The 13,708-nt window shown below is 45.1% G+C and overlaps 1 protein-coding gene across 3 annotated transcripts; it reads left to right on the top strand.

Annotated features, from left to right (window-relative positions):
• Positions 1–667: 667 nt before the first annotated feature.
• On the top strand, positions 668–9,809 carry LOC111845191 (interleukin-2 receptor subunit beta-like). Of its 3 annotated transcripts, none has more exons than XM_023814402.2 (10): positions 668–1,028; positions 2,398–2,494; positions 2,952–3,060; positions 3,364–3,436; positions 3,629–3,722; positions 3,839–3,966; positions 4,365–4,548; positions 4,819–4,936; positions 5,279–5,342; positions 6,320–9,809. In XM_023814402.2, the coding sequence occupies exons 2-10, from the start codon at positions 2,422–2,424 to the stop codon at positions 6,995–6,997; spliced, it is 1,521 nt and encodes a 506-aa protein (XP_023670170.2). In that variant the 5' UTR covers positions 668–1,028; positions 2,398–2,421; the 3' UTR covers positions 6,998–9,809. The 3 variants fall into 3 exon arrangements, with proteins under 3 accessions (XP_023670170.2, XP_023670169.2, XP_023670168.2); XM_023814401.2 differs by having other exon boundaries at positions 2,398–2,527; positions 4,822–4,936; XM_023814400.2 differs by having other exon boundaries at positions 2,398–2,527.
• Positions 9,810–13,708: the final 3,899 nt, after the last annotated feature.

Below are 13,708 nucleotides of genomic sequence, written 5' to 3'. Positions count from 1 at the left end.
TAGACAAAATAAGTCTGCCGATTGAACTGACATCATTATTGGACTGGCATGGCAAAAGGTACTTGACTTCATCTGTAATCCTTGAGCAACCCCAAACCCCAAACATTTTTCATGTAATTGTTGTTGTGTACAAGCACAAAGAACGTACACGTCAGACAATTTTCACAGGCAACTGTGGCTATAACGAGAAGTCTGATGGAGAAATGTCACATTCGTAGAGGCAGGCAGAACCGCACCGTCATATCTGGTGATTACAACAGGGGGAAAAGCGTTAATTGATAGACAAGTGGCTGAGGAGGGGCTTCATTATAACAATTATAAACCCCCCCCCCCCCCGTAATTTACGCCCAGGAGTTAATGGGACTGATTTCATACAGGCATGTAAAATTAATTTATGAACATGATGCTCGTTTTATCTACAAGCTGTGACAATACCGTTAATTGTGGGTCTTAGTCTCGGGTCTAAGTTTGCCCACGTAGACACCGGCGTCTTTACGGCAGGGTTTGCGATTCCGTGCCCCCTTACTGCCCTGCGCCATATATGCTTACCCGACAACGTGACGGTAATTTTCCGTCTGCGGCGCAAATGTCATTGGTCAGCGTGTCATGGTGGGCGGGGAAAAGCGACCGAAAGGCTAGCCACGCGCAGAATGTGCGGCAGCTTGCGAGCGGTGGCTGCTGCGTTATCACGTTACTTTTTAACTTTGTTAACTTTATAGCTTTGTTTTTTTGTTTCTGGGTTTTTTGTTTTTTTTTTTTCGATTAAGATTAGGAAGGATAGGTGAAGCAGTCAAGCCGAAGACATGAAATTCATTGGGAGGCACCGTTATTCATACACTATAGAAACAGATGCGGCTCAAATACTGTTTTAACAGAGTGACAGAATAAACTCGATTTATGGATATAAAATAATAATTACTTTAAAATAATAATATACGTCAACAGATGCATCCTTTCAGCCAAAGCCAAAAATGTAAAATACGTCTCGAATAAGGAAACCGTTTCCACCACAACTTTAGTTTAAAAAGGTAAGTTTTTCTTTTTTCGACTTTTTATTTAATCTAATTTTGATAATCTATAATCTATAATCTAATGAAATAGAAACATCATCAATGTTATTTCCGCTATGTTGAAGCATATTTCTTCCATCCATCCATCCATCCATTTTCCAACCCCTTAGGGTCACTGGGAATTTCCATTAAATCGAAAAAAAAACTGCTTTATACGGATTTAGTTGAAGTTCATTAGATCGTCACTGCGATGTGTAAAATAGATAGGCTATATGATTCAGTATCCCGTAGGTGACGCACATGCCACGTTATGGTGCCTTTACGGGATTTCAAAGCAGTGGCCGGGTAATAAGGAAACATTCAGCTGCCGACACACAGAAAAGTACTCAGACTAATCACGGGGGGTTAGTGTTTGTTGGAAGTGGTCATAAGTTGTACACGACATTTGTACATATGCATTACTCTGTAAAGCTGTCAAAGTGGTGCTTCGTATGAATTACACGCGAATAGATGGTGTTTGAATTTGTCGCTACATCTGCCACACTATCTATCTATAATTTAGAGTTTGGTGATACAGTAAGTGGTCATTGTTAACACATCACAGCACACAGTGCACAACAACGAAATGTGTCCACCGCGTTTAACCCATATGTGAAATAGCAGGGGGGCAGCTAATTCAGCGCCCGGGGAGCAGTGCTAGGTGCTTGGGGGCGGTACCTTGCTCAGGGTACCTCACAAGTCGGGGGTTCGAACCAGCAATCGTAACCCTTAAGCCACCACTGCCCATGTCTGTACATGGTTTCTCTTCTCCCCCGCAAATGCTGTTGTTTCGTTCTCGTTTCACGCATGTGGGCGGGTATTCCGTTTCTGTGGGACTGTCCACTGCACACCGGAGTAACTGGCTGAATGCTCCTTGGGGTATAAGATATAACATAACCTTATGAACTTATGAATGTGTCAGCACACCTGAAATTAATTCCTGACGTTTAATGCATTCTGTAATCTACATTCCAAAAGTCTCAGTTTATGTGTGTACTTGAACACACCGTGCTATGCAGTCACTGTGCTTCAGTGAGTACTGTTTTATGCAGGATTCTATGGGGTAGACTCCAGGCTCACCGTGATGCTGTATTGGATAAGTGCTGTGGAAGATGTTGGATGGATGGATGGATGTAATTAGTTTTGCAATCAGCATATAAAAGTGCATGTACAAAGGTCACACACACACACACACACACACACACACACACACATACATACACACACATATATATATGGGTGTGTGTGAGAATTTAAGGTTTGTGCTTTGTTGCTTTGGCACTCATAATGTTTGCAAAGGGTAAGAAAGTGGCTTATCATCTGTTGGTCTTGTCCCCCGCTGGCCCAGGGAAGACGGTGCTTTGTGTCAGCGATGGGGACGCAGTGGCTGCCCCCCCTCCTCCTGCTTCTGCACTTCAGTGCGTTTCCACAGCCCAGCCTCCAGAGTAAGCGTTCGCCAGTGGAGCTCTGCGATTTTAGTAAGAGAGCATGAATCTCTGTGAACTGCCACACCTCACTGGCATTGCCTTTGGAGAAGGAATCCCAGACATGGTCAGAAAGGGGAGAAAGTGGGGCTGGAGGGGGGTGGCTCAGGATGCTGTGTCTGTGATCAGAAGGTTGTTGGTTCATAAAGGGTCCATAACCCCCAGTTGCCATGCATTTTTAAAACTGTATGTCCCTAAATATATTGAATGTGCAAAATGCAGCATGATCTGCAGGGTATAGTGGTGTGAATTTGAGGCAGCGGGGTGGTGCAGTAGATGGCGCAGTGGTTGGCGCAGTGGTTGGTGCAGTGGGTGAGGCCCTCACTGCCACACCTCTGTGATCAGGAATGCAGATCCTGTGTTTGTGTCAGGTTTTGCCTGTGTGGGTTTTAAGTTCCGTCACCTATTTTCCTCTCAGGTCTGAGGTGCCGTAACGACTTCTTCAACAACATCACTTGTGTGTGGAATAGCACAGGAGTGAAGCCTGACACAGTCTGTACCTTAACTGGAAAACATGCTGCCGAGATGTGAGTGTTACTGCGAGAACATTAGCTATCATGTTCATGGACCTTTGAAAAATAGTAGCTCTTTTAAACAGCTGCATATTAAGTAGATAAATAACAGTAATTTGTTGTTAACACTGCATTTAATAAATTCGATTTGATATTTGAATTAGACATAGAGGGTAAATGGCAAGTAAAGAGCAGAAACTATATATGTTATTTTTTCCAACTTTTTAGAATACCCACCCTAACCTTCCATTTAAGGTGGAGCCAAACAAAAAAGATATTCATTTTATTTTATTCATTTCATTTATCTTACATCTGCAGCACTTGCAGACTGAGGCCCCTGGGTGACCCTGGACAGAAATTACATGGCTGCAACCTCTATTTTGTGAATGAAGTGAGTTACTACGACTGTTTAGACATGATAAATGAGATATGCGTAATTGCTTAATGCGGTTACACACTGGGCTTGTCCCTGTGAAATTCTTTCAGCTATGCAACAACCAATCGCAGCCCCAGTTTCCAAGCTACCCAAAATGGTTATTCATACATCCCTGCTTAATAAATGATATAATATTTTGTCTTTCAGGAATTTTACGAAGACACGCCCATTCACCTGACAGTGAAGTGTGAGAATTTCACAAACGCCATCTATGAAGAAGAGTATAACCCAGCTCGCTCTGGTGAGTCTCTTCTGCAATTGAGTCTTAGTTTATTGCCACAGACGAAGTGAAGATTTTACAGATTGACGCGTCTTTAAAGTGACGTGTTCCTTGTTTCCCTCCTGGTCTTTTGACAGTGAAACTGCAACCTCCTTCTGCACCCAATATTGAAAATGCCAGCATCTTCTGGAATTTTAACAGGCCCCCTTATTTGGGAGGATTTCGCTTTCAGTTGGAATTCAAGCAGTCAGGCCAAAAATGGGAGGTGGGTACAATGGCGATTTTTAATCTTGTCTTTTTAAATTACATCCTCATGGTTAGGAACTCCTAGTCACAGGTATTTGATTGTGTGTTCCATTCAGAGGATGGTGTCTACGCTAGCTGGTTTATCAGGACCAGCAATGTTATATTGTCTCGTCTCACTATACGTGTCTCACAAAGTTAAACTTCACAGATTGACGTAGTTCAGTATTTACAGATTAAAAGACTCTTCACTACAAGGTCGGCTGTTTGTGGCCACTTGCCGGAATTCAGGCAAACCAGTTTATGTGTTTAGCAAGAGTGACTTCTTACAAAAGGGGGGGGGGGGGAATGAGACTAATTGTAAAAAAATTAGCAGCTAAACACCAGGCCGTCTGCTAAACGGTGACGTGTCTCCAATAGAACGCAGAGTCTGTCAACGTGAGAGACATGCGGACCTCAGTGGAGATCTCCGAGGAGAAACTGGAGAAGGGGGTCGTATATGACTTCAGGGTTCGGGCTCTGGTTGATGACGTCGAATTTGAAGGAGAATGGAGTGACTGGGGCCCCGTGTCCTCCTGGAGGTCTACAGTTGGGGTGTCCCCAGGTATTGCGTCTCTCTGATGTCAGTTCTCAGGTGTCCTTCATCTTGCCCCTAGAAAATTCCAGACTACATTTTCACATCACCGAACACTGAAATTTAATATATTCCCTATATTTTTGAAATTCATTTAAATATGCATGTATCTGTTGGTATAACAAAGCTATTTTAGACACCCCCAAAACAGCCGGCAGCATGTGAAAAACCTATAGAAAGATGATTTGCATTCCTCAAAAGCGTTTTTGTTGATGGATTAAAGAGTTTTTTCCTCTCTAGTAGCATCTTTGGATCTGGATCTGGTGGGGCTGACGTACAGCCTCCCAGTCCTGGGATTTTGTCTGATCCTCACCTTCATCATCATCATCATCATCATCAAAGTGACCCGGCCCAACTGGTGAGCACTGGGGATTATGGTTGGGCTTGTTGCATGAATGTATGGGGACACGGGGAGGACAACCAGAGGAAAACAGGATGCTGGTCTCAGTAAATGGTTTGGTACCAGCTAAAGACAAAGATGTTATCTGCTGTGGAAGACAGAAAGACAGATATAGCTACAGATATAGTTAGACAGGTACCAATGAGATAGACAGGCTTAGAATATGTATAGTACACACATATTTACCGTGTGTACTATACATACATGGGATCAGGTACATATACACATTATTCTGATAAGAAGCACATGCAGACTAATTAATTTTGTGCTTTTGTCTCTTTTGTTTCTGTGTTTTTTTAGGTTTTTCTTGTTAAAAACAGTGCCTGATCCATCCAAGTTTTTTGAAGGAAATGGAGACTTCAAGGTAAAAAATCCTATCACCAACCTAAAAAACTCAATCTATGCTCTCGCCCTGTGGTGACCCCTGTGATTATTCGAATATGTTCTCCAAATACCGCAATCAGCTGGGAGTGCAGTGCTTATGGGAACCAATTTGTAAACTGTAAATCCCAGGAAATATAGGAGCACTGTAACTAGAGAGCTGCACAATTGTAACAGCATGTTAATGCCAAAGTTAGACACTCATCTGTACACAATGTAGATGGTGAATTTTAACCGTCAAATAGTATCCATGGGTGGGAATTGGAGGCCAAAAAAAGCAAAAAATAAAAAGCTTAAAAACAAAAAGGACCAACCAAATTTATACTCATCCAGAATACTACACTGCAGCCGTCTCATTTGACTTTCTTGTAAAGGTTGAACCAAAGGGCACTTTTTCTGAGTCACTGAAAGGCGCCTTTCTGACTGGTTTCTGGGCTGTTTGAGAGGAAAGTCTCCCCGCGAAAAAAGCCCCAGCTCTCTGGGAAACGAATGCTTGAGCGCCGCTCAAGCTGTGGTTTCTGTTTTCTGTGAATCCCTCGCACTGAAAGAAGCGTCGGCTCGCTCCCACACACACACACACACACACACACACACACACAGGTAACGTGACGGCAGATTCCGAATCTTAAACTTCTGATTTGTGTTCTTCTGTTGGAATGTGTCTTCATTTAATACAAGTTTCTTAAATTGTGCTGCTGCTCAAAGCAATGGACAGTTAGTGGTGCAACTCCTTTGTCAGTGCCTTGTTCAGGAGGAGAATATCTATTTTTAAGTCTCAAAATGTCTAAGCAGCAGCATGGCAAGGTGCCTAACCGCAAAACCACGTCAAAAAAAAAACAAAAAAAGTTTTGTTGTCGAGTCCATGGCAAGTTTCCAGGTTAAAGGCAGATTGCTGTGAACTGATGGGCTTGTAGTACAGTCTGAGATTCACTTTTTGCTTAATCCCCCCCCCCCCCCCAGAAATGGCCCAGCCCCCTTTTTCCCCCAGAGTCCTTCTCCATTTCCCAACATTCCGAGGACATCTCACCAATTGAGGTCTCCATCACCAAGGACACCGACACGCTGTTTAAGAAGGACTCCACCAGACTGCCAGAACACTGGGAGAGCAGCAGCCAGTCATCCAGCTTCTCAAACCTGGGCTACTTCTGCTCCACGCACCCCAGCTGCTATGAGCCCTGTCATGTTTACTTCAGCTACCAGCCAGTAGGGGGCAGTGTGAAAGGTAACTCAGTTGGGGAGAGGGTGGTTGACAGTGGACCTATCCAAAGCAGCTCTTCCTATGAGCCCCTGGAACATCACGGTCAGCCAAGACACCCAGATTCTAACTCGACGACGGAGGATCAGCAAACTGAGGATGAAGAGGAAGATGAGGATTCACCTGAAGCAACGTCAACCCCTACTAATCCCTCTGGAGTCCTCCCATTTCCATTTCCTTGTGGACCTCCAATCTTTCCCCACAATCTGCCTGGCCTACCTCATTTCCCAGTGCCATTTCCTGGGCTTGATTTGGATACAGCACTAAGTAGAACTCTAACTCCAGGCCTGCTGGGGAACGTTCTCTCCAAGTCCTCATTGTTGAGTTTAGAGCCCTCTAGTGGTGGCTATATGCCAGTGAAGGATAACCACAACAGCTGCTGAAAGCCTTTCCTACAGCAGTGAAAGTGGGCACCGAAGATCACCAAAACAGTTCTTTTTTTGACTACTTGAGTTTAAACTGTATTTTAATATTTAAAAGTGACCAGATGAATGTATAAAAGAAGAAAATATACATAAAATGTTGCTTGAAATGATGGTGGTGAGGAGAAGACTATCTGAACTATGTTCTCGCAGAAAAGTAAGAAAGGGGAGACCACTTAGCATGAACTGCAGCCATTGCCGACCAAGCCCAGTTTCTGTTGATTTCTGAAAGGCTGCTGGCAGACTGAGGGACGGAGATCAGGGAAGGTTAGGGGTGGGAAGACGACAGCCTCGGTCTGCTCTGTGCGCCCCGACCTCCTCTGGGCTGGAGATGCCGGAGCGTATGATCACATGACGAGTGATGTCTGGGAAGAGCGGTGGTTTGCTGGGGCTGAAGATGCTTTGAATGGAGATGCCCAAGTCCCATATCTGTGGATCTCATGGACAAAGAGAAAGAGAAGGTGACTGAACGCAAGTGACTGGAGTTTGAAAAGCGTATGTAGAGAAATATCTGTTTGGAAATGTTGCAATTTTTTAACAAGCACTGATGCTGATGAACTGGCATCCTGTCCAAGGCGGACCCAGCTTAGTGTCCTGTGCTGCGTGAGAGAGATTCTGGGATCCGCCTACGACTCTGACCAGGATGCGTGATTTGAAGTTGGATTATATTTTGTGATCCCTTGTAAGGCAATTTTATGTAACCTCTAATTTTCCTAATCTTGTTCATAGTAGTTTGAATAGAAGAAATCTACATATCCTTATGTAGGCCTGATATCCTGGCGCCCTGTGCTGCCTGCCCCCTGGTGGCCGTGAAAAGATGGGGGGATGTTTCACATTATGAAATGACTTTGAATGTTAATCATAAGATTGTAAGGTTTTAATATGTTAATCTTTTACAAGGATTTTAAAACATTTGGTAATTGTATCCTTCTCAAATATTGTAAAAATGAAGGCAACATTACGGTGTGGGCATTTTTATTCTAAGCTACAGTCTATAATAATGGCGGATAATAAATGTAGCAATCCTATTTAGCGCGGTAGTGAAACATTAAAATTCCCATAATGCATTTGTACAGCAAGATTAATTTGCACTCTACTCATATTCTTATTTTCCAGTCTGGATTTTTATCATATGCAATATAAGATCCCCTCTTTTTGACAATATATTAGAGGAATCACAGATGTGTCACTAGAAAAATGCTGTTTTGCAAAATGTTACATATGTTACAGATTATTCAGACCTTAATGTCGTATTATTGATTTATTTGCGGAGAGTTTGTGGCCCCCATGCTAGATGAGAAATTGAGAGATTTTTGTAAATATGATATACATACTGGTTCACCTGGGACCCTGTACTGGAAAAGTGCTTATGGGAGATTGATGGAGAGAAACACATAAAGCTGTGACATAGTAAATCTTTCAGATGTCAGATATTTTTATATGCTATATCAATTTTAAAATCCGTAAGGGTTGAATAGCTGAAATACCTCTTAAATGCTAAACACTTTCTAAACCATACAGAGGTTGAGGTTGCTAGTGGCTTTAGGTGAAAATAAGGGTCTCCTCCTGAGACCCAAGGAAAAAAAGTGTCCTTCAATTTTAGGTTATTTGTCTTTCGAGGAAATAAGACATCTTATAATTTAGATTTTTTTCAAATTAATTTTTATTTTTAATTTCACAGCATGTCCTCTTTACTGCACAACAGGAACAGCAAAAATAAAATGTCCACTACAATGGACATAAATATATATGTATTCTGTTTATATACAGTATATATATTCTGTTTTAGTGAACAAAAATATTTCGTTAACATTCCCGATTCTTGGTATCCTATCAGCAACAAATTTAAACAGTATTGCTGGAAGTTGGGCTGCTCAGGTGCTTGTTGGTGGTAATGCTGTGTCAGGATGTGTAGGGCATTGTACCTACGCCTATAGATTTCATCAAAAAACATTTGGTTTACAATCATTCGCTGTTATGTTGCAGCGATCAATAGCTCTCAGTTTCTATGCATAGTGCAGTGTCTGTTGTCATTTGTTACCTTGGCAATCAGTATTTCAGGCTGCAGTTCACGTTGCTGATACAATGAGTGTGCTTTGGCCAGCCTATGTTTTCATGCTTGTTATTTTATTAGCTGTTGATTGCTATTGATGATGCAAAAGAACCTCAGAAAAGTCTATTGGTTGCTTCCAGGGGAGTTTCTAGCTATTGAAAAGATCAGGGACTGAGTCAGGCTTGCCTTTTTTTTGAAGAAAGATTAGAATCGGGTATAAAATACTTGGGGCTTGTTTAGGCGAGAGGCTAAAGTAGGGAGGTCTGTCCGACTTGCCTTCTATTCTTCATGAAACATAGTCCGTATTACCTTGTCAAGAACTATTTATTTCATTATACAATAAGACAAGGCACAGGACATAGAATTACAAGTGTAACCCGAAATCCCTATTCACCCCCTCTCTAGCTCCAATAGCTCAGGTAAATCACAATCCACCGTGCCTAACACCATGAGATGCACACACCCTCACCGTAAAACAGTGAAAGCAAATGCAACATAAATGTGACTCCAACGGGGCTATAGCCCTGAGTGATTGGACCTAAGGACGTCCATGGTTACTTCTGACTTTCAACTTCAAGCTCCAAACATGTTCCTGTGCCTGCAAATATATCCCTGTCATACATGATTTGAATGAAGAACTGGTTTGTTTATGTTATAATTTTAGTTGTAATTAATGAGCTGTAAGTCTTATTCAATAAAATCAGCAGCTTTATAAATAAATGTATGTCATTTATATGTGATATCTCCCTCTTCCCATACCACTCATTGGCCACAGGCCTACAAACTGAAGCCACACAGCTGGCAAGCGTGAGAACAGGCATAAAGTGGGACAGGGTCCTTATTAGTTGGTGAAGCTGAACTGTTGATGGAGGCTGGGGGTACGGGGCTGTTAGCAGGCACTGGCGAGACTGGGGAGAGCGGGAGGCTGGGGGTACGGGGCTGTTAGCAGGCACTGGCGAGACTGGGGAGAGCGGGAGGCTGGGGGTACGGGGCTGTTAGCAGGCACTGGCGAGACTGGGGAGAGCGGGAGGCTGGGGGTACGGGGCTGTTAGCAGGCACTGGCGAGACTGGGGAGAGCGGGAGGCTGGGGGTACGGGGCTGTTAGCAGGCACTGGCGAGACTGGGGAGAGCGGGAGGCTGGGGGTACGGGGCTGTTAGCAGGCACTGGCGAGACTGGGGAGAGTGGGAGGCTGGGCGCCAGTGGTGTGGCTTCCCCCAGGTGCCGCCAACCCTTAGTGTCACGCGACTTCTGTGGCACCACCTGAGGCAGAACAGGTGCTGGATGTTCACCTCCCATCCGCAGCTGCTGGTCCGCTGCTTGAGCACTGCCTTTAGCTCTGATAACTGAAAGATGGCTTTGGAGGCAAGGTCGGCTGCTCTGAGCAGGACGGCAGACGGAGCTGCTCTCAGTGTGGTGTCTTTGGTGCTTTCTGCGCTCAACTTGCTAGCTGTTGAGGCAGACTTCGGTTGCCACTCACTTGTGGGCCCTCCAAACTGTTCCAGTTTGCGTCCTGTAATCCCTCGTATCCCTCATGTCTCGTACTCTCACTCTCCAGGCCCCTGAGCAAGGCTCTCAATCAACTCCAGGGGCACCACACACTGGTTTACCCCCAAGCTTGCTCCGACCTGTTTGTGTGTCTCTTGGAGAGCAAGATAGGGTAGAAGCATTCCATTGTACCTGTACTTGTCCACGTCACGACACAGCCCATACATCAGAGGAAGAGGAAGGGAGAGGAGTTGACCACATGTTGGAGGAAGAGGGCAGTCCCCAGCCTCCAAAAGAGGACCCTGCTTGTTCCTGCTATCTCCAGCCGCACAGCTGTAGTTTCATCAGAGAGCAGGAAGAACAGCAGCTCTGTGGTGGAACTGCCTCCTGAAACCATGCAGACTTTGCAGGAGTTGAGGCAGTAGAGCAGTAAGGACCTGACAACAGAACAACACACAGAGATATGGCTGCCAATCCAAAAAACACCACAGCAGTGAGAGATTGGCCCATCCGTCACTCTGTTGCGCAGCTCGGCAGTTTCCTAGCGATTCCCTTGTACTACAGGCAGTTGTTCTTACGGCCAGGGATATGAGAGGCGCACCCACGTACACAGAGACAGGGACACCCGACACACCACTCTAATACGGCTTTTAGTAAACCATTTTTCTCTGTATTTCGTAGCAGACAAACGAAGCAGGTACAAAAGCACAAAGTATATATAGTATATATAAGTATATTCGAAACTTGCCAGCATGGCAAAGCCACTTCATTGCTTTACAGAGGCGAAGGACTTTGTTTGGATGGATGCCTGCTCTGCAGCCTTCAGTTCAGCTTCAACGGTGCTCATTGAGGCTCCAGTGCTGGCTTACCTGGACCCGCAGCTTCCGTCCATTTTGGACCCGTATGCCAACACCAAGGGGCTAGGCACAGTGCTGTCTCAGGCAGCACCCAATGGGGAATGCATAGTCGTGTACATCGCCAGCCATACGCTACATAAGCTGGAACACAACTGTGTGACTCAACGGGAACTACTGGCAGTGATTCAGACCTGCAGTTTCGTAATTACATCTGTGGACAGCGACTCTGGTTGCGGACAGGCCACATACCCTTCACTTGGCTGCTGGACTTCTGCAACCCCAAAGGACAGCTGGCTCTCTGGCTGGAGGTGTTGGTGGAGTTCAACTGCGAGGTGCAGCACTGCCCCTGTTTGTAAAATTATTGTGTCCATGGTATGTGTGTGTGTCCGAGTGCCCACTGTGTATGTGTGTGTAGTTTATGGGGACAACACGGTAGGCACCGTCCATTATAGATTAATTTAGAGCGATGTAATAAAGCCTAACCACTACAGTATTTTACTATTATGTAAGTTAGTGAACGTGAAATATTGCTTCAGACTATGCTGAAATGTAATGGCTACCTAACAAAAACACAATGTTACTGAATACAGTCATGTATCCTAGGCAATTTCCTCATTGTGCGAACATCATAGTGTATTTATACGAGCCTAAATTGCATAGCCTAATACACAAGTTACAGTAATTTTTTATAAGGTGAAAGAGTACCTGTCTTGGGTATGATGTTAAACTGCATCCGGCCCCGCAAGCGGTCCCCCAACTTGCAGGGAAACAATTTCTTTGGGGGTTGGTGGGGGGATTGGCACTCCAGCCACCGAAAAACAACTCACAACTCGGGATCGATTCAAACAAGCATGATACTCTTCTACTCTCCTCTACTCTTCTACTCTACGCTCTGCTGCAGCCGCCCGTAGGAAGGCTACACACACCATGAAGAGTATGTGGGAAAGCCTTTGGGAACCCCATCCCCAGATGAGTAGAAACTGTTGGAGAGCCGATAGGGTCAAACCTGTTGGGGATCGGGGCTGGTGTGGTGCTGAGGCCTCGCCTGCTGCAACACATGGGTCCCAGTTTGAGGCGACCCATCCAGGTTGGCACGAGGAACGTCTTGTCTCTCCGGCAAGATGACCATCTTCCTCTGCTGTCGGGGGAGCTTTGTGAAGTCCGCGTTTCAGCGGCACCACTCTCTGAGGTACGCAGACTGGGGAGTGGCTAGATCTTTGTAGATGGGTATACCTACTTTTGGTTTGGTCGGTCTGATGGCTGCCATACTCAGGGAGTACCTGTTGCTGTAACAGATCGGCTCCTTCCGATGCTACTCTGAAGATTCAGCTTAGATCCAGCTACTAGAAGTATGAGGCTGGACTGAGCCAGACTTCAAGATCAGGCTGTTTCTGATGAGTTTGCATGCAGTTTTTGTGAGGAACTTGCAGACTTGGATTCAACTGCTGACTCTTGATGTGGGAGACCATCCGTGATAAGACCCTGAAGGTTGCCAAGGGTTGTGTTAGTGTTGCCAGTGTTCCCAGAAGGAGCTGTTTCATCTCAATTGTCAATTGTCAATTCTTTATTGTCATGTGTACAAGTACGAGTACCATGTAGAATGAAATGCTTGCTTGCATGTGCTCCTGCAGACAGTGAACATAGACAACAAGACGGCTAGACAACAAGACAATGAGTAAATAAATAAGACCAGAATCCCAGGAATAAATAGAGACAGTGGCAGAAGTATATGTGTAGTTAGCAGTGAAGGTGACACAAGGTTACTGATTGTTCATGAGTCTGATTGCAGTTTGGTAGAAACTGTTCCTGAACCTAGAGGTGCACGTCCAAATGGACTTTAGTCGCTTCCCAGATGGGAGGAGGGTGAAAAGTGACAGTGCAGGGTGGCTGGGATCCCGCCTGATACAGTTCACTTTTTGTGAGACAGCGTGTAGGGTGGATGTCAGGCAGCTGTGTGCCCGTGATCTCGCAGGGCGCCCTCGATATTATCGAGAGGAGTCGCAGTGCATGACTTGGTGGCAACTCCAGTCTGTACTAGGAACTGAGGAGGACGGCTGTGAGGGCTCTGAGGGCAGAGAAGGAGGTTTGTTAGACGAATCTGTGGGCAGGTGAAACACCATCTGTGGTCTAGTGACCCACGTCCTGCTTATAGAGGAATCGAAGCATTGTGTTCCTCGGAGACTTGCAGTCAGGGCGGGTGATGGAATGGCCCTTGCAGTTGTGACCCGCTGGACCGGCCACTTTAAGCAGTTGTTTAAAGCTGACCCTCCAGCTAG

This window comes from Paramormyrops kingsleyae, chromosome 5 (assembly GCF_048594095.1).
Source record: "Paramormyrops kingsleyae isolate MSU_618 chromosome 5, PKINGS_0.4, whole genome shotgun sequence".
Lineage (NCBI taxonomy): Eukaryota > Metazoa > Chordata > Actinopteri > Osteoglossiformes > Mormyridae > Paramormyrops > Paramormyrops kingsleyae.
This window is presented reverse-complemented; position numbering and strand designations above follow the sequence as displayed.